Raw genomic sequence first — 27,548 nt, forward strand, 5'->3', positions numbered from 1 at the left:
TCTTTGACAACAGTCAATAAAAAAGACATATTATGTACATTACACATTATCAAAGAAACATATATAGTATTATGTGCATAGTTTCCTCTTTACTTACAGGTTCATGTAACATAATAATGGTGTTTTTTTTTCAAGTTTCAACATTGCTTTTCCCTCTACTCTCTTAAGTTTCAACATATCTGTATCAACATGCAGTCTTACAAAAATGGCATCACGAAAGCAGAACCCAACATAATTATTTACATAAGTCTTCTGTGTGTAGCACGTTGCTGGCCATCTTAAAAGCTGTTAAGCTTTGATAAAATTATGAACTTACCTTTTAATGTAAATGATGTACTATTCAACATACCAAACAACTTTTTGAACATTAAACTTTATTTGTTACTGATATGTGTTAAAGAAGTAAGGAAACAGTAGCATTCAATATATTTGCCCGATCTTGCATTATGGGTTCATCTTTGCTTTTATCTCCATTTCTTATTGCTCCGCCACGAAGTGTCGCCGGAGCCATTATTCTCTTTTAAGTTCATTGCATCTTTTCGCTTGAAAATTATGGCGGTATTAACACGGTATTATCACGGATCTTGCGGTGCAAACACGGAGGATGCCGTTCTTAACACGATGAACGGCGATGTGAACACGGTCCATTTCAAACCGCCAAGACCGCCACGAAAAATTAAACATGTTTAATTTTTCTGGCGGTTCCCCGCGGTTCCCCGCGGTTCTCGGGGTTCATGGCGGATGGGTGACGGATGACCACGGTTTGTGTACGGTGCAAACACGGTCTTTGGCGGAGCAGGGCGATTTGCTGAACCGCCATGAACCGCCATCTAAACCAGCGATGTGTGATTGCACCTTAAGTCTCACAGACCAGGCGCGGCGGAGTACTGCAACGTTAACGTGTACGCGCAGCTACTTTACCTAGCTAGTTGCATGATTGTATTGCGGCCTTTATACCTCAGAGACTCCAACCCCAAGCACCTTCTGATCTGGAGATTCTCCCGCCCGAAACCCCTAGCAAACGGGAGACTCCAAGTTGATGTGTGCGAAGCGCGAAGTTCCTAGGATTCTAGATGTTCTCTGGTGCTATGTTAGGCTTATTTTTTCAACATACGATAGAAATGAGTAAGAAATCCTTTCCACCGGGAGACACAGAGCCAGGGCGGTAGAAATCAAATCTCAAACGGGAGAACGGGAGATTGTGCAAAAATGGGCCTTCGGCGGGAGATCTCCCGTCGAAAACGGGAGAGTTGGAGTCTCTGATACCTACTGCTGTGTTTTTACTTTTGACTCTGATCTGCTACGTGGACCACAGTGATCCCAAAATCAAGACTTCATTTCAAGTTGAGAAACCGTAATTTGATTATTTTTCTGTGTTTTTATACAAAATCATTTTCGGAAATAGACAAAGTCTAGACCTACTACTAGATCTATCGACATCTCAGATCGGCCTAACAGTTAGGCCTAACTCGATCTAACGTTAGCGTAGAATGGGTATAGACCCTGCGGAGTTTGTGACTCCTGTGACTGTGTGGTCGAATCATGACGAGTGTTTGAAAGCAGTACACAGGGTGGTTTACAATTCTCGGCCTAATTGTTACATTTATTTTTGGGCCTTCCTGAGTTGGCGGTCACTAATTCAGTACTGTGATTGTGGACAAGGTGTTGTATAAAACGAATAATTTATGATTTTGTTCGTGCATTAGGGCACGTAATACGGCACTCGGCGCGAGATTCGCCACTGGTCTATTCAACGCGGCGCTACGCGCCTTGTTGAATAGACCAGTGGCTTATCTCGCGCCTCGTGCGTATGGCAAGCCATATTACTTTTAAAAAAGATTTTCTGATATCACGAATTCCCTTTCGTGATATCAAAAATTCGAATTTCTGATATCACAAATTCAATTTTTGATATCACAAATACCCATTGGTTTATCACGTAAAACCAATTTTTGATATCACGAAATCGAATTAGTGATATCACAAATTCAATTCGTGATATCACGAATTCAATTCGAGATATCACGAATTCACATTCTTGATATCAAGAAATACATTTTGTGATATCACTAATTCCAATTTGTGATATCATTAATTTACATGGAATTTCAGCACATATCTTTGGCAAAGAAATAATCTGATTTCGAGCATTAGTTTTGCGCTGAAATTCAACCGTAAATTCTAGCGTTAGTTGAGGGCAGAAATACACAGGGAATTCGAGCTTTAGTTCAGTGCAGAAAACCAACTTGAATTTGAGCGTTAGTTGAGCGCAGAAATACAAAGTGAATTCGAGCATTAGTTTTGCGCTGAAATTCAACTGTGAATTCGAGCGTTAGTTGAGCGCAGAAATACACAGGGAATTCGAGCATTAGTTTTGCGCTGAAATTCAGCTGTGAATTCGAGCGTTAGTTGAGCGCAGAAACACACAGCGAATTCGAGCATTAGTTTTGCGCTGAAATTCAACTGTGAATTCGAGCGTTAGTTGAGCGCAGAAATACACAGCGAATTCGAGCATTAGTTAAATTGCGCTGAAATCCAACTGTGAATTCGAGCGTTAGTTGAGCGCAGAAATACACAAGGAATTCGAGCATTAGTTTTGCGCTGAAATTCAACTGTGAATTCGAGCGTTAGTTGAGCGCAGAAATACACAGCGAATTCGAGCATTAGTTAAATTGCGCTGAAATCCAACTGTGAATTCGAGCGTTAGTTGAGCGCAGAAATACACAAGGAATTCGAGCATTAGTTTTGCGCTGAAATTCAACTGTGAATTCTAGCGTTAGTTGAGCGCAGAAATACACTGTGAATTCGAGCATTAGTTTAGCGCAGATATTCCTATGGAATTTCAGGTGTTATCTTTACATAGTATATAACGATAGTTACAAAAAACCCTAAATGAAGAGTTTTGGCAACTCGTCTTCATTTAAAGTGATTAGGAATTGGTTTTAAAAGAATCGATGAAAATAAATCGTTTAGCAACATATCTAAAATGCCATTATTGATATGTTGTCAATTACTTCAAAGTCATTATTATATTCTTATTTTTCTCCATTTCTCGCCACTGATTTGGCAGAGACTGGTTGACTTACAACTTTTGTTTGCGTTTCTCTTTACTCTGTCATGTGAAAGATACTCTCTCCCGACCTCCCCCTGTTACTCCTCCGAGCAGGTTAATAAGAGAGATTTCTCATTGCGCAGATTAACAAAATTGAAGTCCTTCGTACCACTGCTTTTTTCTTACTACAAATTCTAACTGTTTGTTTGCCATGCATACTGCTGCATAAAATCCTCATAAGATTTGGATATCTTCACTCTTCTTGATCTGGTCTGAAGACTTTTGGGCTTGTGCATTCCAGTTTTGTTCTCCCCGGTTTTGGTTCTTGAATAAACTTGCCTATATAATTACACTTTAAATTATTTTACAAAATCATAAACATAGTGGGGCAGGCAAACTGTACACCCAACACTATTGGTCTTAATGGATACACCCCTTTGTTCTGGAGGACTGATTTTGAGGAGTGAGAAAATGTCTTTAGGAGAAACACGTTGCTTTATGTGACCACCAGCCGACACCAGTGGTGGACATTTGACAAGTTTACGACTCCCTCTCGCACCCTGCATGACTCACAGTCTCTCTATCTTATTCTCCGCTGCTGACATACACAGACCAGAGGGGTGATTGCCCTCGGTCGGTCCTCCGCTATACAAACACATGGTATGCTTTTATAACACACATACACATACAACCACACATAATTATCATCGATTTAGTGGAAGAGTCTTACTGTATATAAAGGGGATTACCACATGAAAAATGGGGGGGGGGGATGTATAATGATTAACAATAATGTAGTAATGACAATTTGAGGACCAAAACGATGAATTAAATGTAGGCCCTAAGTGAACATAGTATCATTGAATTCATGATAACATGTTGCAAAACAATAATTGATTTGTATCAATAATTCAGCGAATATACCTTGATGATCATTTAGGGAATGATGGATGTGTAAATCTCTCATGTATAGTTTGTATTTTGAACATTGTTCTAAAAAAAAGTTAGCAGTATAATATACCTTCCATCTGAAGGTAATGTTCCAATTCCCTGTGTATTCTGCGCTAAAAAAGAAAAAAAAAAACCCGCTCGAATTCACAGTTGAATTCCAGAGCAAAACTAACTATCGAATTCCCTTTGTATTTCTGCGCTAAACGAATGCTCGAATTCACAGCGATTTTCTGCACTGAACTGACGCTCGAACTCCCTGTGTATTTCAGCGCTCAACTAACGCTCGAATTAACAGGTGAATTTCAGCGCAAAACTAACGCTCGAATTCACTTTGTATTTCTGCGCTCAACTAACGCTCGAATTCACAGGGATTTACTGCACTGAACTAACGCTCGAAATCCCTGTGTATTTCTGCGCTCAACTAACGCTCGAATTCACAGTTGAATTTCAACGCAAAACTAACGCTCGAATTCACTTTGTGTTTCTGCGCTCAACTAACGCTCGAATTCACAGTTGATTTTCAGCGCAAAACTAACGCTCGAATTCACTTTGTATTTCTGCGCTCAACTAACGCTCGAATTCACAGTTGAATTTCAGCGCAAAACTAACGCTCGAATTCCCTGTGAATTACTGATATCACAAATTCGATTTTGTGATATCAATAATTCAATTCGTGATATCACAAAATAGAATTTGTGATATCAGAAATTCGCATTTGTGATATCACAAATAAGAATTGTTGATATCACAAATTCAAATTAGTGATATCACAAATTTATTTCGTGATATCACAAATTCGAATTTGTGATATCAAAAAATAATTTTGTGATATCACGAATCACCATTGGTTTTTCACGTGAAACCTATTTTTGATATCAAGAATTCGAATTTCTGATATCACAAATTCATTTAGTGATATCTCAAATTGAATTTTAGATATCACTAATTCGAATTTCTGATATCACAAATTGAATTTGTGATATCAAGAATGGATTTTGTGATATCACAAATTCGATTTCTTGATATCACAAATTAAGTTCATGTGCTACACTTACGGGAATTTGTGATATCACAAATTTGATTCTTGATATCATAAATTGAATTCTTGATATCAAAAATTTGATTTTATCACAAAATGGAATTTGTGATATCAGAAATTAACTTTAAATGTAAAAAAGGCTTGCCATACGTGCGATATTCGTGCCCTATGCACTCACAACTCATAAATTATTCGTATAATATCACTTCTTCACAAAAACAGGTGTAATATCTCTCCGTAACTTTGTAATCACCGTCTGATTGTGACAAAACGGTTGCTGTTGCACGCCCCTACTTTTACAGCAGAAACCATTCAAGTGCAACATCCCTATGAAGGTTAAACGTTAGTAGAGAGAATAAAACAGTGAGTTCCCTTGACAGGAGCATCAGACATTGCTTGTACGCATTACAATGTTCACTCTGCTTTATTACGTAATATGCTAATATACCACTGATTGCACAGAACAAACAGCTGACCTGGTCAGTTATCATTGCACCACCATTACCTTTACCGTTGGCATTTTATCTTTGTCCATTTCAGGACATGCAGTTACCACTTACCGGCATTGTGCGTGTGTGTGTGTGTTTAATTCTTAAAGTTCTTTCTTGACAACAAAATAAACGGCATAGGCGTGTAAAATGTGTATACAAGTGTTAGCAAGCGCGATAAAACAGCTTACCAGTGTTGTACGAAGAAGATATCAGCGTCTGTAAATGTCATCTTATTAGTCAGTTGTGACACATAACGCAAATCCTATCTACCAACTAATACTTATTGGTCAATTCTATGCTAATCAGCTTTCCATAGTCCTCATTACCAACCTCACACATTAATTTAAATCTTCTATTCTGTGCTGTGAAATAGACTAAATGATATTTACATTTAAGGACTTTCGAATTCATTTCTTTGTAAAGGAGAGTGGAGGAATGTGTGCAATAAACACTTTCGACATAACATTTGCAAAATCTTCAAAATCTTGGAAGGGGATAGGTGGGGTATATCTGTCCCCCTCCCCCCCCCCATCTTCTTTTCTTTGTACGACCCTGCCTTTTGATGATGGTAATAATACGGTCTACTCGCACTCGTTAAAAGCATGATTTAACATTTGCAGATGAAACAAAAGCCCAGCATTGACATAGTTCTAAAATGTGAGTTAGGGATAGAAACAACCACTGTCAAAAGTTGAATCCGTATAATCAATGTTAAGTCTTGTTAAGTACACAAAATGTGAACTACAGTTATAATAAAACTGTTTCCAGACTAAACCATCTACAGTTACGGTTTACTCACACGAAATAAAAAAAAAACCCACATGTGTTATGTCCTTATAATTATTATGACTGTATTGATAAAATTGTATACGGTAGGATGTTTTGTGATACGACAGACCTACACATATAAGCATCAAATGATATCTTGAACATTTTTACATCATTTTCCCAAAGGTAAACAAGACCTTTAATCTTATGTACCCTGACGTCGATGCGACAACAAACTCTTGTCTGAGTCTCTGAATGTGTCAACACTCGACGCTAGAAAACCTAGACAATCCTTTTCCGCTGATTCTTGGTCTTTATCGTGCCGTACACTGCCTTCATTTACAGTCCTGTGTTCGCGAAGGTTGAAACCGCCTTTCGCTTCAGTCTCTCTCCAAACCTACTGTATTCACTAGACCGCCACAATAAACCAGTGGAAACCGACTGTACACCACGAAGGTCGATTGAAAAGACGTATTCAGAAAAATGGTAAGCGAATTCTGCATAGGTTCATGAGGCGAAAACAGTTTGTAAACTATTTGTATTTGATGTCTCTTGGGCCTTTTTCATTGGAAAGGGTGTTTGAAGGTGAGTTCTTTTAAAATGGTTTTATTATGTAGAGTTAAACCAGTGGAGTCGGCAAAACTCGGGTAAAGAACACAAACATGACAAATGAAGCGTTAAAAAGCCGTAGGAACGAAATGACGAAGTAAAAAGGTAAGGGTAACATAATCATACCAGACCTCCCCCCCCCCCCCAAAAAAAAAAGAAAGAAAAAAAAAAGGTTTTTTTTTGGCACTTCGTATAGGCTTTGTGTGCGTATGTGCGAATGTGTGTCTGTGTGTGTGTTTGTGCGTGTGTGTTGTTGTTGTTCATTTTTCCATCCGTGAAAATGGCTGGATAGCCCATATTCAGCTACACTAAGCTGGTCTTCCATGGGGTCCATGGCGTGTGTGTGTGTGTGTGTGTGTGTGTGTGTGTGTGTGTGTGTGTTTGTTTACCTTTCAGTACTGGCTTCGATGGATCATTGACCTGTGTTCGATTATGGACCAAAAACATTAAAACATTGGTTCGGGAATACTTATTTGCGTCAATATCAACAATGAAGTGTCAGTTGTGAGGTTATGACGTCATGGCGTATTCTCATTAGTATCACAAGTCTGCAAGTGGTAGCGATGGACATCTGTGTTTTTACGAACACTGTGATAAAACAATTACATTCTATAACATTCTCAGTTGTAAAAATGTACCTTAAAATTTAATGAGCTTTGTGTGGTTTGTCAAAGTTAACTTGAATATGAAGGGCATCCATGTGCTAAGCATGTGAAATCTTTGGGAGGAATTTGAGCAGAAGTTGCTCAGATAATCCTAAAAAACAGGGGTCGAGTATAATGGTAGTACGAATTTGCGTTACTTTCTTTTTAGCACTAAGGTTCTGTTCTGTCAGTAGGCTAATTAGACCGGGAGAGAGAGAGTTATTTTTCCTTTTTTTTTCCCTCATGAAAACGTTATGTGCAGCTTATTTCAGACTTATATTCTCATTTTTTCATTTTCTTTTCCTGTTTGTGTGAATTTTGTTTTGTTTTGTTGTTTTCTGTATTTTTCTTAAAGGAAGACCGGCATTTTTGATATGGTCAAAACTTCCCCGAAATAGGCTTTTCACTATATAGTTTTTTATTGCTCTCCCTAAAGGCTTTAAATAAATCAAAATTATTACAGTTATTTGATTTGATTTGATTTGATTTGATTTGATTTGATTTGATTTATTGGTTCCTGCATTATATCATTGCTTATGCAGATACATACACATAATTATATCATATACATTGTTGGTACCATACATATAAATGGATATACATAAACATTAAGTGCTAACAAGGTAAGTTTCTTCATTGCCTTTACAATGTACAACAGAACATATCAGTGATGCAATGAATAACGCAGAAGGGCTACAGCTTAAGCATTGCTTGATTTGCATGCAGCCCTCGTACATAATACATAACAAATAGGAAAATAAGGGGAGGGATGACTTGCATAGAGATAGGATAGGAGAAAGGAGAGAGGAGAGGTCTGTCTGCTTTCACTAATACACAAAGTTAGATCACCTGGATCACTGAATAGTAAAGCATAGCAAAGTATTTTCTCACCGAGGTACAGGTGAACACTTACAGGTCATGGTCGGTTACATAACATTACGCAATAAATTCTGAACGGCGATAATTCAACAAGGGAATTTCATATACGATACAATTGCAATGACATTATAAGATCACTGATATCCAGAAAGCAGCATTGTCTTTACAGCTTTCTTGAAAGAATACATAGACTTTAAAATTCGAATTTCTGAAGGAAGAGAGTTCCAAATATCAGGTCCAGTGTGTCTGATAGATTTCAGAGCCATCACCGTTTTAGGATTTTGTAGATGAAATTTATTATATGTCACCAGCCTTCCAAACAACATGGTTCTTCAACATGGTTAGGGCTGTCGGTACATGCCTCTAAGAAGGAATTTTGCGGTGCAAATAAGAAAACAAACAAACAAACAATCAATAAAACTGAGAAAAATTAGCCAGCATGAAAATGACAGTTAAATCTGACTCGAAAAGAGAGGGAGAGAGAGAGAAAAAAAGTTTTGAAATAACTAAGAATCTGTCTTATAGTACAACGAATAAAAATAGTGAAACATGTCTGCAAAGCTTAAATGCCCCCTGGACTACATAACCCTCTTTAGTCCAAAGTTCTAAGACTAGGATTCTTTGTTTTCTGGAAGCATTATCAACCAGCTCCCATTGGCAATCAAAGATCATACCAGCTTCACAGTGGCGTATCTAGGGGAAACGGCGCCCGGGGCAAGCGCGAAAATTGCGCCCCTAATTTCTGAAAAAGTGTTCAACCCCAACCCATCCCGGTAGGGACTTTAAACCAAGTCTACATGATATGCTTTTTTCAAGCACTTAAAAGGGGTCTTTTGAGGGTGATTTAAATGTAGCGAATTTTGATAAATTTTGGCGAGCGAGCGCAGCGAGCGAGCCGAAAATTTTTGTATTTCAGCTTACAAAACATGGAATTCTTGCCATTATTTGCTTATCAAATCTTACAATTCTAATCAAGATATAGTGACGGCCTTATAGATAACGATTTATACCAACGAACTGAGGACTTTAAAAAATACTCTAAATTAGTGCGCGCGAGTGAGCCGAAATTTGTATATTTCTGCGTCATCATCACGTTTTGTTCTTATCTCTCTTTTTTATATATATATATATATATAAATTTTGGCGAGCGAGCGCAGGGAGCGAGCCGAAAATTTTTGCATTTCAGCTTACAAAACATGGAATTTTTGTCATTTTTTGCTTATTAAATCTTACAATTCTAATCAAGATATAGTGACGACCTTATAGATAACGATTTATACCAACAAACTGAAGCCAAAATTTGTATATTTCCGCGTCATCATTACGTTTTGTTCTTATTCTTTTTTGATTTTTTTTGCGCCCCCCCCCCGTATGTTCGAAACCGTTGGCGTCCTCTGTTGATCCAATCGGCGATCGCCTTCAGAACGAAAGAAATTGCAGCCGCTACTCAGTGAAACATTTTGCCTGCTAAATATATGACATGTGTGAACACAATACACATTGTCATTTTGTCCGCGTCGTCACGTTTTGTTCTTATCTTCTTCTTCCTTTTTTTGATAAATTTTGGCGAGTGAGCGCAGCGAGCGAGCCGAAAATTGTTATATTTCAGCTTACTAAACATGGAACTCTTGTCATTTTTTGCTTATCAAATCTTACAATATTCTAATCAAGATATAGTGACGGCCTTATAGATAACGATTTATACCACCAAACTTAGGACTTGAAAAAATACTCTAAATTAGTACGAGCGAGTGAGCCGAAATTTGTATATTTCCGCGTCATCATTACGTCTTGTTCTTATCTTGTTTGATTTGGGATTTTTTTTTGCGCCCCCCCCCCTTATGTTCGAAACCGTTGGCGCCTTTTGATCCAATTGGCGATCGCTTCAGAACGAAAGAAATTGCAGCCGCTGCTCAGTGAAACATTTTGCCTGCTAAATATTAAATGACATGTGTGAACACAATAGACATTGTCATTTTGTCCGCGTCATCATCAAGTTTTGTTCTTACCTTCTTTTTTATATATATTTGGCGAGCGAGCGCAGCGAGCGCGCCGAAAATTTTTGTATTTCAGCTTACGGAACATGGAATTCTTGTGTGAACACAATAAACATTGTCATTTTGTCCGCGTCATCATCATGTTTTGTTTTTATCTTGTTTGATTTGGTTTTCTGCCCCCCCCCATCATTCTCCCTCCCCCCCCCCCCCCCATCTTCCGGGCGAGTTTTTTTTTTGTTTTTTTTTTCTTCTTCTTCTTCTTTTTTTCTTTTCTTCTTCTTCTTCTTCGTTGTTTTTTTTCGTTTTTTGCGCCCCCAAGGAGTGGCGCCCGGGGCACGTGCCCCCCTTGTCCCCCCCCCCCCTAGATACGCCACTGCAGCTTCATGGTAACTTATCTACTTTTGAATATGCATATGACGGCACATAAGGTCCATTTCGTCACGTATATCTGTATGTGCGTTCGTAACTTGAGCAAATAATTATGTCATTGTATAAATGTGGACAATCAGCAGGGTGAGGAGATTAGAAATGGAAAATATTTGTCACGCTGAAAGGTGCAACGCTGTTCTCCTTAAGGTGCTACGATGGTGCTCACAGCAAACTTATAATTCGTAAAGGAAAACTCTGGCTGATTTTCAGACTCCTACATTTTCAGAATTTGTATAGTAATTGGGATGAGGAATAAAATATACATTTTAAAATGAACAACAAATCACTATAGACAAAGATGACATGACAGATTCACCATAGGAATGCATGGGTGGGGGTTCAAGGAAACTGAACGAAAAAAAAAAAGAAATCATGCATAACTTCTACACAGACTTGTTAAGCAACGGTATTATATGAAACTCATACGCCATCATCCTTCTTCAGTGTAAGTTGTTTCGGGTGTTCTGAGTATTGGTTTCACTGCTCAAGGACCACACAATGAATTCCAGATATTTAAACATGGAGCTGCCGATTTATGTATTATATGATATGAAATTACGAACATAATGTGGAATTCCTCTATACCACCTTACAGAACTGGTGTATTCAGCTTTTCACTGATCTCTATTTAGAAATTACACACACAGCCAGTCGACCGTTACCAATATGAGCATTTTACGCGCCAATGCACGTATTCTCTGACACCTGGTTTGCGGACGCTATTCAGGGTTTTCAGAGATCGCCTCATGCGAACCAATTACATCGCATACCTCGCCTGTAATTTTGTACAGTAATGAAAACAAAATTCGACAAGATTTCATCTGAAACGTGCAGGGCGGAAAGTCATTATATTCCACTGTTGTCACAAAAAAAGAATTGCAGGTACTTTTACCCTCCAAAACAATGTTGATGAAAGGGCCTATGCATTACAGATATTCAAATACTAGTTTAATGATTCCAGCAAAATTATATCTTACAGGGGGAGCCGAGTGAATCAACCAAGGGCGTCACGATCGAATCGGTGATGACGCCAGAGGAAGGATTTCGTTTTGTACGCGATGTTCTAGGTGTGACGTCACCTGAAGATAAGATTACCTCTGACCCGAAAGGGCTCCTAGACGATGTTGTGTATTCTTGGCAACAATACATCCCATACCAGACAATTCGCAGCATAGCTACGCCCAACAAAGAAAGGCACCGCCCTACACTCTTGGAGATCAAGCACGATATATGGGCAAAATATGGTGGACGCTGCTACCACAGTAATGTCGGATGTTTCATGGTGATAAAAGCTCTTGGTTACCAGGCAACCCTGGTACCAGGTGACGTCCTTGGTATGATAAGCGCCCACGTGGTAATCATAGTCTACAACCTATCCGGAAAAGGTAGCAAGCACATGGCAGATGTGGGCACAGGGGGCTGGCCGACATTCCAGCTAATCCCGCTGGATTTTGAGAAGGAATCCCCCGAGTACCACGAGTCTTTCGTGATCTACAAGTTGGTGCGACAAGGTAATCTCATCCTACGCCTGCACAACGCGGAAAGCGACCCGGTGGGGGCGGCTGGCTTCAAGAAAACCTTGAAGGAAGGCTGGTACACTTATGCTGAGATCCATCATGAAATGCCCGTAGACGTCTCTCATTTCGATGACGTAATGTCGATGTTGTATACTGAGGTATCGGAAAAGAACCCACTTCTCAATAGCCTTTGGTGTGTAGCCTTTCCCAACCGACGACTTCTTTCGATCATTAATACTACTCTCTTGATAGAAAACGAGGAGGGTGAAGTGGAGAAAACTTACTTCCGGTCACGTGAAGAGATGATCGCCACTTTCTCTCGCTTTTTTCCTCAGTATAGTGAAGACACACTGAATGCTGCAATGGATCAGGAGAACATTAAACTGGACTTCAACCGAGAGCAGCCTGCCAGCATCTTGTGAACGATTAATAAGTCGTTTTCTCTGAACAATGAATAGATGATAAGCCTAGTTTTCATGATCTTAGGAAAGGGATCGAATCTAACGTTGGTTCGGCGGCTAGGGACCACTTAAGACGTCAGCTGGGCCACAAAAACTACCAAAAAGGTTCAAAACACATCTTCTGTTCAAAATCTTTTTTTTTGAACAGAAGATGAGCACACGGTGCTGGGATGCACGATAACGATACAAGACCCACGCACGTAATTTACAGAAATTGTTGTTGTTTACACATTTGATTTAAGAGTTGGTATATTTTTGGTAGGGTTAATGTTATTACATGTCGGTAATATAAGAAATATATAGGATATGTTGATTTAGATACATGTAGTATTATATCAACCGGAGTTGTATGTGTGTGTGCGTATATGTGTGTGTGTGTGTGTGTGTGTGTTTGCTTGTGTGTTGTGCGTATGTGAATATGTATATATGTGCGTATGTATGTGGGTGTGTGTGTGCGTATGTGGATGTATACATAGACGCAATGCAGATAGACATATGAATATGATATATATGTATATGATTTTGTTTGTGATCATCATGCTAAGAATTATAAGACAACATGATTATTATATGGCAGCATTATGATATAAGAATCTATCTATATATATATATATATATATATATATATATATATATATATTGGACATAATTATGATGTTATTCTGATGATGATTTGAGGTCAGATTGGATATTTGTATTGAATTGAATGATTGATTTGTGTATATAAAGGAAATGATTTAGAAGATTGGTAATATATGAAATTGCATTATATATTATATGACACATCAGGTTATTCATATAATAATCATTCTGTTGGTAGGTCCTGACGAAGGCCCAATGACGGGCCGAAAGCTTGACAAATAAAAGGGAGACTAAGATCGAGAGCAACGTCCCGCCTCAGTCCAATTTCTTTCAATATATATATATATATACATATATATATATACATGTAATTTCATAAGAGGTTATGCCCCTGCTCATTTTTTCTTGTTGCTTGCAAATGTACGTTTATATTTTATTGTATTACTTTTGATTTGATATAGTTTTATGTATGATTCGAAAGAAATTTAAGACTTTGAGTTGAATCGAATGAATCAGTTGACAAGGGAAAAACAAAATATGTTTATTAGTTTGACAGTTCCGATGCGATAGCCGTCGTGGCAGACACTCTTTAAAGGGAAGCAGTCCTTAGATTTTCACTGTACTGATAATTAAGAAGAGTAAAAAATATAACCTTTCCCCAATTTATACGCGTGGACATCAAAAATTGTCTCCGTACGCGATTTTTAAAAAATAATTCCTGCAAGCGATCGTGTAAGAGCCTGCCAAAAGGTGCAACGTCATTGATGCCCTACTCTCAAGTTGACAGCCGTGCCTCAGAAAACCAATTCAAGTGTTCAAAATGATCATATCTGATTTTTTCATAAAATGTGACAATATGTGGTTTTATTATTTCAAACAAAATATTTCAAGCTTATTTATATATACAATTAATATAAAAATAAATAGTAAACATGTATTTATAAATAACTAGGGATGACGAGCAGAACACCGCTGGAAAGAGTTGTGCATCGATGACGTATGACTCTCCGCCAAGACTTGCTCATTTGCAGAGTCACACTTTTTTAACCGAAATGTACGAGCTTATTAGGTGATTTGAAAGTTTGTTTTTGATGAAAGTAGTTCATTGGAGGTACCAACAACAACATATTTTTTTTTAATTTCGTGAGGACTGCGTCCCTTTAATGTAAGTCACAATACAACAGCTTTTTATAAGTTCATATAATGATATATAATACAATGTATAATGATGTGTTTATATTAGATGCATTTGCGTAAATCCTCGACTTTTTTTCTGACAGCATTGAACATCGTCAGGAGATTTTATGGCATTCAACAGTAGCCGCATACAGAAATTTCGTGGCATTACAATAATTATGCAACAGCACGATGTATGTCATGATATGTACGGACTTTTTGTGAGACTTGCTGTCGAATTTACGATAATTATGTAACAGCACGTTACACTATACAGACTTTTTGTAGCATTCACTTTATTTACCAGCACACTGTTTATAAAGACTTCTTGTGGTATATTTGCGATATTAAACACTTTTTGCACTATTTTTCAAAATCCATTGCACACATTCCACTGGAATCAATAACGTGATGGAAACCAACTCGTGTGAAAGAATACGAAGAATAAATGTAAATGAAATCTTTAAAAAACACAGCTCCTCTCCTCCTCACAAACATACATATACCCCTTGTCACAATGCGACCGGTTTTACCCCCCCCCCCCTCTCCTCTCATTTGCATTAGGATTATGCATGCTCACATCTTAGCTTTATTTTGAACACATTAGCTAGGGATTATTATAAGGAACGGGATAAGTCACCAGTCTGCTTAGCCATACAACAACACATAGCTTAGGATTTTAGCATAGTTCAGACAGGTGGGTTTAATTGGGTAGGATGCAAAATCTTTTGTGTTTGTGTATGCAAGTGAGGTTGAGAGTGCCCAGCTATGAGAGAGCGTGTGAGAGTAGACAGAAGATACCAAGAGCTCCTTGCAGAAGGACGAAGAGCTGAGGAGCTGCAACCCAGGCTCCTATGTGTGTGTAGCTATAGGGAATTGGGAAGGCACTGAGGCTGAGGCACGCCCTATAATTCGCAAGGTGGTTTTAGCATGGCCGGCAAAACCACAGATTTGCAGGTAGCGTGACTTCTGGCAGCACAGGCCAGGAGGAGCCCATTTCAGCGCAACTTTTGGCAGCACAGGCCAGGAGAAGCCCCCAACTTCCCCCAGCTCGACTCACCCCTTTCATGAACTGTAAGTAGTTATATTAATTGCATTTTGTTAAGTGTTTTTGTATCTCCTACGCAAAGTGGAGGAAAATTTGAATTGCCTGCATTAATTGAGTAAAAGTAATTTTCTGCTTCTGAAAAGTTTGAAGAATTGTAATATCCAGCGAGCAGTAGTGTAATCAGTTTTCATACAATAATGTTCCAAGTTCTGTATAGAAACTGAATTCCAAGAAGGAAGATATTAATAATGTAAAGAAGTTAACTGTTGTAATATGAGAAAGATGTGCGTTGCTTATTGCATCCCAATTACTGATAAGGTTTTGTTTCAATTTATAGCAAGGCAGAAGAAATGCACATTATGGTGAGCTACTGCCATTAATTTTGTTTATACGCAATTAATGTTTTGAGAGGTATGATAATTACCGCCCGCAGTAATTGCGAAGTGCAGATATGTATCATTTCTGAGTAAGAATAATAATAGTAAGAGGCAGTTTGAATGTGAAAAAATGGGAGAAAATCATTGCTTTAACAGAGTAATTATATGTTGGCCTATGAAGCTGCAATGTATAGAAGCTATGATATGTATAATTGATATGGTGGTTTGTTATAATAGATGAGAATGCATTTGAATATAGCGGCATGTACTTTTGGTAATAAGATGAAGGTGGAAGGCAAGTGGCAGACACATGGCAGAGGGAAGTTTAAAGGTATGAACGCTAGAATTACCCCTTATTTGCTTAACCCAATATTTTTAATTATCTCAGGGATGAGCTGGGCTCACGACAAAGCTCACGACAAAGCTCACGACAAAGCTCACGAAAAAGCTCACGACAAACTCCCAGCCCGCATCTCTATATAACGCGACATTCTGCACTCATCGATCCAGAGCTGCTATTCAGCACGCAGCATTCCCGGCACTCGGCATCACGCCACTCGCCAAACACTCGTCGTCATTCGGCATCTGTCGGCGTCGTTCGTTACTGGTCAGGTCTCGGAGCCCCGCCTTCGGACCCACTCACCGTCCTCGTCCTCCAGGGTGACGCACCTGCCCGTCGTCCGCTCTCCCGCGTGTAAGACCCTTGGACACCCCAACTTTGTGAACTTCACGCGAGTGAACTGAAGGACTCGGTGGCTCGATCCGCACACCCCCCCCCCTTTTCCAGGTGCTATTTAACTATTTAAATCCCATGATTGTGTGTATGTCTGCCACAATGTGATTTGGTAGGATAGTAATTTTTGCAGCATCACTGTTCGTTTATGTAACCCTTTGAATTGTTCATTTTTTGTACTAGAAGTCTAGACGTCTACTTGATTTTATTTCAGTTTGACGAGCCGGAAAGCACCGAGCTTCGTCAATAATAAACAATTTATTTCACGGAATACATTTGTGCAACGCCGCCTTTCTTCGGAGTTCATAATTTATACCATTATACCACTGTAACAGGACTTAATCTATCGTCAGCCTGACTGCTCAGAGCCAAGAGCTGACACCCCTGCGCATTTTGTTTTCATTGATTAAATTATTAGATAGATTGCTCCTTTAAGAGTAATCTGAAGAAAAATATTTTGAACAGTTATAAGAATTGTTGATTCTTTATTGGTTGCAAAGAAGTGTAAAATCCAACCTTATATTCTATTGGAATTACAGCTAAGCGGCTCCATCCATCCACTACCTCTCGTGTCCTTCTATTTTTTTTTTGTCTCTTATCTTCACACCACGCATTAAGCTGCTTTCTCCCCCCCCCCTCTCTCTCATACACACACACACACACTCACACACACACACACACACACACACACACACACACATACTATTTTGTTTCTCTCCTCTCTTTTCCGGCATGACAGCGACTTAGTGTAGTGTAGGGATTTGTTCAGGGTTTTTGTTTCGGATAAGTTAGGTTATAGGTCTTTTTGTCTTAGTTTCTTTGTTTCATCCATTTTCAATGCTTATCAGTCTATCGATCATATAATTTCTTGTATTACGTGTGGGGGGAATGCAGCCTACAAGCTCAGCTTTTTAGCATTCCTCCCCATTTCCAACATTTTCCTATACCCACAAGTTTTCTGTAAATTTATCCTTTACTTTGTATGATGAAATTTATGCACTGTATTCAATTTTTGTAATATATTTATATGTTTTTGTTGGAAATGAAAAATAAATGAATGAATGAATGAATGAATGAATATTTTTTTTTGATGGAAAATAAACAAGGGAATGAAGTAGGCCCTATTTGTATTGTATAGCAAAAAATTGTAAGTAAACAAAATTGAACAATATAAGGATCAATATAACATGTGGTTGTGTCTTATCTTTTCTTCTCCCATTTTTCTTGTCCTTTTCTTTTTAGAGTTATATTTCATTAATAGTGCATGTATAATAGAAAACCTGCAATGTTCATACAGGATTTCAATTTAAAACAGGTACTAGCTGATAGTACTATTGTTGCGTTGATATGATTATTGATTAATAGAAAACGTTTCCAAAGGTTCAAACGGAAACTACGCCTCTTCCCATGGACTCTAGCTTCCTCTTATACTCTACTTCCTCTTATTCACTATCGAACATTATTGTACACGCTTGTGAACTGCATGCCATAATTTACATTTGGTTGTTTAATGACCACATTTCGGGGTAGCGTTTTTTACAGTTTTGATGTTTTTTTTTTTCTTCAAATTCAGTCTGGCTACCTCTCTCAACCATGTTCTGCCTGCAACTTTTTATGAGTGTGTTTGCAAGGGGGAAAATACGTTCGATAAAACGATCAGGCGCCTGAGAATTTTTACACTGTAAGGCTTGTATTCCAAAATATTCTGACGTGGTATGGTTGTTTGCTTTTGCAATTGTTTTATTCTTTTATAGCTAAGGAGTGTGAGTAGTATAGCTCGTCTAGATAGTAATAATTCGACCTTGATTTTTCCGAGAAAATGGGAAAAAATGAGAGTAATAAATATAAAAATAGTATCGCTATGTATTTTGTTGAAAATCAGGTCACGTACTTTGGAGAGGTCAGAGAGCTTATAGTAATAATGTAGCCTTGAAAATAGGGAGGAGCGGGCAAATCAGAAAGTGAGAAAAAGAAAATTATGAATGTATCGATAAATTTATAGTATTGATGCTGAGTTGATAAAAATTTGTTTTGACGGGATAAAGCCCGTAGAGCTGCTGGAGGAACGAGAGCAATGTGAGGAAGAAATGTGCGGGTACGAAGTGTACACTGATGAGCGCCGGACATATCAGACAGTGACCGACGGTCAGAGCAGACAGCCAGTGAAACAGTATATCATGAATGGACGAAGTCTACTGTGAAATGCGAGGGTACGAAGTGTACTCTGATGACCGACGGTCAGAGCAGACAGCGAGTGAAACAGTATATCATGAATGGACGAAGTCTACTGTGAAATGCGAGGGTACGAAGTGTATACTCTGATGATCGATTTGCATATCAGACAGCGAGTGAAACAGAATATGACATGTAGTATGGAGGCTGTGTCGATGAACATTTGTTTTGACGGGATAAAGCCATAACTGTGAGAGGTACTAGGGTAATTAAGACATGTGAGGGTACGAAGTGTACTCTGATAAGGTCAGAAAACTTAGAGTAAAAATATGACATTGAAGAGGACGTAGTTGTACAATAGGAGAGGAAGGAGATGTTTGCTAGAAGAGGGCTAATATGCAAGAGTGAGCGAAAAATACTCTGATGAGGTCAGAAAACCGATAGTAAAAATATGTCCTCGAAGAGGAAGGAGTTGTCTGATAGAAGAGGGCTAATATGCAAGAGTGAGCGAAAAGTGCACTGCTGAGGTCAGAAAACTTATGGTAAAAATATAACCTCGAAGCTGTTAAAAATTGAGGAAAACAATGCAAAATAAGCCGATTGTGATGAGCTCTGATACATTTATAAAGAGTGAACATGAACAACATCGATCATTCTACAGGTAAAATCAGTATTGCGATCTTTGTCTTGAACGTGTAGCACTTTGAGTTAACTGAGAAAATGGCCTCTTACAGTTATTCTGATGCCAGTGCCTATGTGAATGATGAGGGGGATGTTGCTGGTGTTTCCAAGGGACGAAATGAGGACGGTGACAGTTCGGCATCAATGGTGAGTACATTATCGTTTTTTCGATGGATATGTTTAACACAGATGATTTTAGAAAAGTTGATTGTCACAAAATTAAAATACAAATTAAGTATAGTTTATCACGTCTATCACTTAATTACAGTGCCGTAGGGACATACTGCATTATTATGAGTCTACGTTTCAAATGATCCTACGTTTTAGTTATTTCTATTCGTTTCATTGTTATTTTTTTTGTAGAATTCCTCCACGAGTGGATATGCTGGAAAGTCAGTGACGTCACCATTTACTTTCGAGGAAGGAGCCATTCCCTTTCACTTGGGTTCAAAACGCTTTGTTGTAGTGAAAATTTATCAAGGCACTGTCTACGTGAACATTCGCGATTATTATCAAAATCATCTTGGCAAGATGTGCGCGGCTTTGAGGGGTATAAACCTTACTGTGGAGCAGTGGGAAAAGATGCGTGATGCGATGTTTCCAATTTCGCGTGCGATTAACCAGTTGCAAAAAGAGGCCAAAAAGCAACAACTACAACAACAGCAGAAAAGGAAGAGGGAGAACAGCAACTCCCATTCATATTCTCGCAGCACTTCTTGGCAAGGTCCCGATTATTATCATTAATGGTCTAACAGAACTCGCGCTTCTATTTTTTTTACCCACCCCCTATAGAATGAATATCCACTATCACTACTTCTACTGTTAATAATAATAATAATAATAATAATAATAATTTTTTCGATAGGTCAAAGCTGAACTTACCCACCACAAGGAAATGAGAAGCATAAAACCATTGCCCGCTGCCAAACACGTGTCGGTAGATGAGATTCGGGAGATGGTGACATCGAAGAGGGCCAGTGAGACGAGCGGAAAGGACGAGAAGGAGATGGGAGCAGGTCAGGACGGCGAGAAAAGGAGGGAGAGATCAAACCTGATTGATATTCCCAATGATATCCACTGCATCACCCGTACGACCTATGCCGGACCGTTCATCACAGCCACCAAAGTGATCATGAAAAAGATCAACGAACTTGTACTGGAGAAATGCTACGGTTGTCAAACGAATCATCCTAGTCAGAAACACCACGAGTGTCTGTGGTTAGACTGGGAAGCGAAGATAGACACATACATGGATTCAGCAATATCGCAACTGACGGAGTCGGAGTTCATAGAGAACTTGGACGCCGTGTACGACATGGACAATTTGTGGGAGGATGAACGTTTGATAGTCCTGTGCGAGGCTGTGGAGTTTTATCACTTTTACTTGCGTACACCAGAGGTGGTGGAAGAACTATCGCAATACATAAAGTTACACTGCTAGTCACTTTATGGCATGGGTGTGTGTGTGATAATGCTACATTATAGCGATGCACTATGCATTAAATAATAATGATTATAATAATAATCATAACAATAATAATAATAATAATTCAATTGACTATCTAATCTGTCAATAACGCATTAAAAATTGAAGCCGAGCAATCCAATTGGGATCGAATGTGAAGAAGAAGAACTACAGTCTCGATGTGTCATACTGTTGGTATTTTCTCGTCACATGAAAGGTTGAAAGAAAGAGAGAGAGGAGGGGAAGTAGAGAATGATATTTTGTCTTTCGTTAAAAATTGCACATATATATATATATATATATATATGTATTGTTTGCCTGTACGAGTGTTCGGTGTGATACGTTCAACTAATTATCCAAACGGGATCTTGTGTGAGAACCTATTACACACACACACACACACACACACACACACACACAAATAATGATTGATAGAGAGAGAGAGAGAGAGAGAGAGAGGAGGAGGGGAGGAACAGAGATGAGTTTTCGTGGTTCGTTAGAAATTACACTGTATATTATATATATATATATATATATATATATATATTACTTGCATGTACGAGTGTTCAGTGTGATTTGTTTAATTAATTATCCAAAAGGGATCTTGTGGACATGCCATCCTATTACACACACACACACACACTCACACACACACACACACACACATACACGCAACCCTGAAAAATTATAAAGTACGATAGCCCAGGGACATCGTCCTTTGCTCCTTCGAAAATACAAAGTTCAAACGTCTCAGAGTGCACAAACAAGTTTTAAAAATAAGGGTATTACAGTAAGGTGACCGGTGGATGTCTCTTTGTCTTTCTTGAAAAACACAGCCCTCAAAAAAATTATAAAGTACGATAGCCCTTGGACATCGTCCTTTGCTCCTTCGAAAATACGAAATTCAATCGTCTCAGAGTGCACAAACAAGTTTTAAAAATAAGGGTATTACAGTAAGGTGACCGGTGGATGTCTCTATGTTTTTCTTGAAAAACACTGCCCTCAAAAAATTATAAAGTACGATAGCCCATGGACATCGTCCTTTGCTTCTTCGAAATACGAAATTCAATCGTCTCAGAGTGAACAAACAAGTTTTAAAAATAAGGGTACTTCAGTAAGGTGACCGGTGGATGTCTCTATGTTTTTCTTGAAAAACACTGCCCTCAAAAAAATTATAAAGTACAATAGCCCATGGACATCGTCCTTTGCTTCTTCGCCGAAATACAGATCTCATACATCTCAGATTGAACAAACAAGTTTTAAAGATAAGTGTACTATAGTAAGATGATCGGTGGACGTTCCTTTTCCTTTTTTAAAACACAGCCCTATAAAAAAAAAAAAAAAGTTTACGCAATATGATGTAAGAAGCTAGTACCATAATCACTGTACATAACGCCCCTTGCTCTGACCAGTATAAATATAACTTGCGAGAACTGGAGTACAACCGTTCGAAAAAAATGGACAAACAAGGGAACTCTGGAGCTGTCGCTCCAACACCACCACCCCCACCGCCCCCACCACCACCTACACCTCAGAAGGGGGGGAAAAACGCACCCCCCCAAAAAAAAGAGAAGAAGAAGAAGAAGGAGAAGAAGCCAGGCCATATCCCAGCGGGCACTATGGCTTTTTCAATGCCGTCTACTGTACGGATCCCGGCACTAGAAGGCTTGCAAAGAAATGGGGATGGTGATATCATCATCCCCTTGGAGGTGCTAATGGCAGTTCAAACACCCGACGAAGAAGATTACATTTGGTAACTCTTCTTCTTCATCACACATCACGTGAGTATACCCTTACCTGTGTTTTTTTTTTTTCCTAGATCCGTGTACTATTTTTGTACCTTGCATGTTCACTCGAATATAAATTGACAGTCCGTGGTCTGACGTATCATCATTATCATTCTAGCAGTATGGATTCCAATACATTTAACGAGAGACTGACAATATGCAATTCGCTTGACGATTTGAATGCATTGTTAATGGAATATGAACAGTACCAGGGTAAGTGTCATACGTTCATTCATCCCTACAAGAAATGTATGGTTTCTTGCGTGTTTGTGTCTGTCTGTGTCTTTGTGTTTTGCCAGTCATTCTCTATTTTCTTTTTTTTATCTTTGTTTTTTCCTTCTTTTTTACCTTCACATATAGACCAACGTCTGCCACCAACACCACCACCACCATCACCATCACAACTCACATCACCCCTAGCGACCGAAGCCGGCCCCCGGACCAGCCAAACACATTTTCCACCGCTTTCCACCGAACCACCACTACCTGACATCTCTGCTGCTCCTACCCAGCAAGGCGGCACCAACACCACCGCGGAGGAGGAGGAAAAGGAGGAGGAGGAGCAGGAGGAGCAGCAGGAGGAGAAGGAGGAGGAGGAGGAGGAAGCAGATACACCCACCACTTCTCACGAGTCGCCATCCCCCGCATACTTTCTTCGACGAGTGAGTCAAAGAACCAATAAGAAATTTAAAGCCAATGTTGTTGATTACACCGTCTCTTTTCCTACCCATAACGAACTGACGCCACTGATAGATGCCTTGCCGCGTGCCAGTAGTTTATTTCAACGTATAGTAGATGATATGATAAGAGATGCCAGTGATCACGACATGATTCGACTCGTTTTTAATACTCCTAAGTTAGACAAACCCATAAGTCTTCCTTTTGTGAGAAAAGATCAACTAAGTCACGATGTGTTCATGCAAAAGTTAGAGGCAACCTTACAGTCCCACGAAGAAATAACCTTGGACGAAACGGTAGCTTTCAACGTGATACATATGGAAATGCCAGTAGGTGGTAAGAGGAATAGGAGAAAATGTTCGGATTACGATGAATTACTGAAAACCATGCGATGTGTGTTGCGCATTAATAATAATACTGACAATGATAGAATGTGTTGTGCAAGAGCGATCGTGACCATGATAGCCAAAATTGAAAATCATCCCCAAAAGCAATCTATTCAACGAGGTACTAGATTACAAAGACAAATGGCTAGACAGCTGCACGAAGCTGCTGGTATACCCATCGAACAGTTGTGTGGTATTCCGGAAATCAAACGTTTCGAACAAACTCCCATGATGACCAATTACAGAGTAGTGGTTGTTTCCAGAAGAGCCTGTAACTACATCACCTATATTGGTCCCGAAGATAGAGATCATACGATTTATCTTCTGCAGACAGACGATCACTATGATTTGATCACCTCCATGAAAGCCTTTTTGAACAAAAGCTACTATTGCGAGAAGTGTATGAAAGGCTACGATCACAGGCGCGAACACTCTTGCCAACGCATTTGCAAATTGTGTTACGGTTCGACTTGTCCCGCAGTTAGCCGAGCGGACGAATATGTAGAATGTCACAAATGTCATCGTAGATTTAAGAACGCTACTTGTTTGAAAAATCATGTCCAAAATAAAGTGTGCGAGACCATGTACAGGTGCGTGACGTGTGACAGAAATGTCAGCGTGGAACTCTTAAAAAAACACAAGCGCGAGCATGACTGTAGCAAGAAATTTTGCAAACACTGTCAGGGCTTTTTTCCGTTCAATCATCAGTGTTATGTCTCACCCGAACCCCTCGAGAAAAATAAACAAAAAAGTTATATATTTTTTGATTTCGAGTGCACTCAAGAGAGTGGGATACACGTGCCCAATTACTGCGTGGCCCAAATTACCTGTTTTGAATGTCGTGACCAAGCTATCGACACTCCTTGTACGCATTGTGGAGAAAAGAGACAATTCATTTTCAAAGGACCCACGACTGGCGATGATTTTTGTAAATGGTTGATAGACGAGCATTCCAACGTCATAGCAGTGGCCCACAATATGAAAGGGTATGATGGGATGTTTGTTCTTGATTATCTCTATCGCAATTGCATCATTCCCAAGATGATTTTGAACGGTGCAAAGATCATGAGCATTGATATCTCCTTAAATGACATCAAGATCATCGACTCCCTCAATTTCTTACCAATGCCTCTGGCGAACATGCCCAAAACTTTCGGTATTGAAGAACTGCAAAAGGGATACTTTCCTCACTTTTTTAACACGACCAAAAACCAGACGTACACGGGTCCCCTACCCGATGTCAAATATTATGGTCCCGATAGTATGTCTTGCGCCAAAAGGCAAGAATTTTTGAAATGGTACGAGAGCGAGAAATCCAAGAACAAGGAATTTATCATGGCAGAACAATTACACGCATATTGCGTCAGCGATGTCGACATCCTGCGCAAATGTTGTATGCGCTTTCAGGACCTATTTTTTCAAGCTACCAACGGCGTCATTCCCTTTGAGAAAAGCATCACCATTTCCTCGGCCTGCCACTATGTGTACAGGAGAAATTTTCTCAACGAGAATACCATTGCTGTTCTTCCCCCTAAAGGCTATAATCTCCGTTACAAGCACTCTAAAGTCTCAATAGAATGGCTAACTTACATGAGTGAGAAAGAGAATGCGTACATACGTCATGCGAGGAATGAAGGGGAGGTAACGGTGGGTAGATACAGGGTAGATGGTTTTTGCGAAAGCAACAAAACTATCTATGAATTCTACGGGTGCAAATATCATGGATGTCCCAAGTGTTACCAATTTGATACGCCTAGTCCAGATTATGAAGATAAGACTATGGGTGAATTATTTCTAGACACTCTGGCTAGAGAAGCGTGCATTGTACAAATTATGAAGGAGTATCAAGTGGTCACTATGTGGGAATGCGATTGGCAGAGAATGAAAGACGAAAATCAGGTACCGCCCCACATCAAAACACTGACCGGTATCGATGACTATGTACCACTTGACCCAAGAGAGGCTTTCACGGGAGGTAGAACCAATGCTACTTGTCTTTTGTACGATTGCAATGAACACGAAAAAATCAAGTATGTGGACTTCACCTCTCTATATCCATGGGTGAATAAGTATGGTGTATACCCCTTAGGACATCCCGAGGTAATTACGAGCAATTTCAAACCTGTTTCCAACTATTTTGGTCTTATCCGATGTAAAATACTTCCTCCAACTGACCTCTTTCATCCTGTTCTACCTAGTAAGATCAATGGTAAATTAATGTTTCCATTGTGTAGAACGTGCGCTGGAGATTACAATCAGCAAACCTGCCAACATTCTGACGAAGAGAGGATGTTACACGGTACTTGGGTTTCTATCGAACTGAATGAAGCCATAAGAAAGGGTTATGAAGTTAGCTCGATCGAATCTGTCTGGCATTTCCCCCGTAGAACGCAATATCAGAAATACGCGGAAGAGGAGGAGGAGGAGGAGGTAGAAGAAGAAAGAGAGGTCTGGGTTGGGAAGCCACGCGACGAATCAAAAACTGGTTTATTCCGGTATTACGTAGATCAATTTTTGAAAATTAAACAGGAGTCGTCAGGGTGGCCAGATTGGTGTAAGTCAGAAGCCGATCGAGATAAATATATCGCGGATTATCTTCGTCACGAAGGTATAGCGTTAGATAAAGAAAACATCAAGAGAAATGAAGGCATGCGCGCGCTGGCGAAATTACAATTATGTTCATTTTGGGGTAGGTGGGGTATGAGAAATAACTTGACCAAAATAGAGATAACTCAGGATCCTGCAGTATTATACGAGTTTCTCACAGCGGATGACAAGCAAATATTAGATTTAAACTTCGTTTCTGACGAATTGGTAGAAATAAGATGGCAAGTGGCGGAGGAATTTGAGGAACTATCAAAACAATCTAACGTGGTCATAGCTGCCTTCACTACCGCTCAGGCCAGGCTTAAGTTGTTTCATATCTTAGATCGTCTAGGAGATAGGGTGCTCTATTATGACACGGATAGCATCATTTATGTCGAAAGAGGACATATTCCCGACGAATGGTCGCCTCCCTTGGGAGATTACCTCGGTGATCTTACTGATGAATTGGATGGTCGTTATATTGTGACTTTTGTGGCAGGGGGGCCAAAATCTTACGCTTATCAATTGAACGATGGTAGTACTGTGTGCAAAATCAGAGGGATCACTCTAAATTACAAAAATTCCCAAGCCCTGAATTACAATGTCTTGAATCGCATGGTGAAAAAATTGAATACCAAAGAAACTTACAAAGTAACGGTCACCGATAATCATCACATCACGAGAGATATCAAAAGACAGCGCATTTTGTCTAAACCACTCAGCAAAGACTACCGCATTGTTTACGACAAGAGAGTCATTCAAGATAACCTGTTTACCGTGCCATACGGATGGGTTCCCCACGAATAATAATATAAATCATACCTCTTAACAACAAGAAAGGCCATTTCGGCGTATGCCTCTCAAGAATGATGAACGTGTCTGATTCTCGCGCACGGGTGAACGAGGGGGAGGAGGAGGTAATAGGGGAAGTGGAGTATCCGGTAGAACTCACGGAACGTGACATTTTGACAGTTAAGCGAAATATGCCTTGGAAATCAGTTTTTCTATCTGCTTTCCTAACCCTTCTTTTTGTAGTCACC

The 27,548-nt window shown here is 39.3% G+C and overlaps 1 protein-coding gene across 1 annotated transcript; it reads left to right on the forward strand.

The window, feature by feature from the left end:
* Positions 1 to 11,883: 11,883 nt before the first annotated feature.
* On the forward strand, positions 11,884 to 12,798 carry LOC139742085 (uncharacterized). The gene has a single exon (XM_071652648.1). The coding sequence runs from the start codon at positions 11,884 to 11,886 to the stop codon at positions 12,796 to 12,798; it is 915 nt and encodes a 304-aa protein (XP_071508749.1).
* The last annotated feature ends 14,750 nt before the right edge of the window (positions 12,799 to 27,548 follow it).

This window comes from Diadema antillarum, unplaced genomic scaffold (assembly GCF_040938485.1).
Source record: "Diadema antillarum isolate AM-2024a unplaced genomic scaffold, OU_Dant_1.0 seq00000979_RagTag, whole genome shotgun sequence".
NCBI lineage: Eukaryota > Metazoa > Echinodermata > Echinoidea > Diadematoida > Diadematidae > Diadema > Diadema antillarum.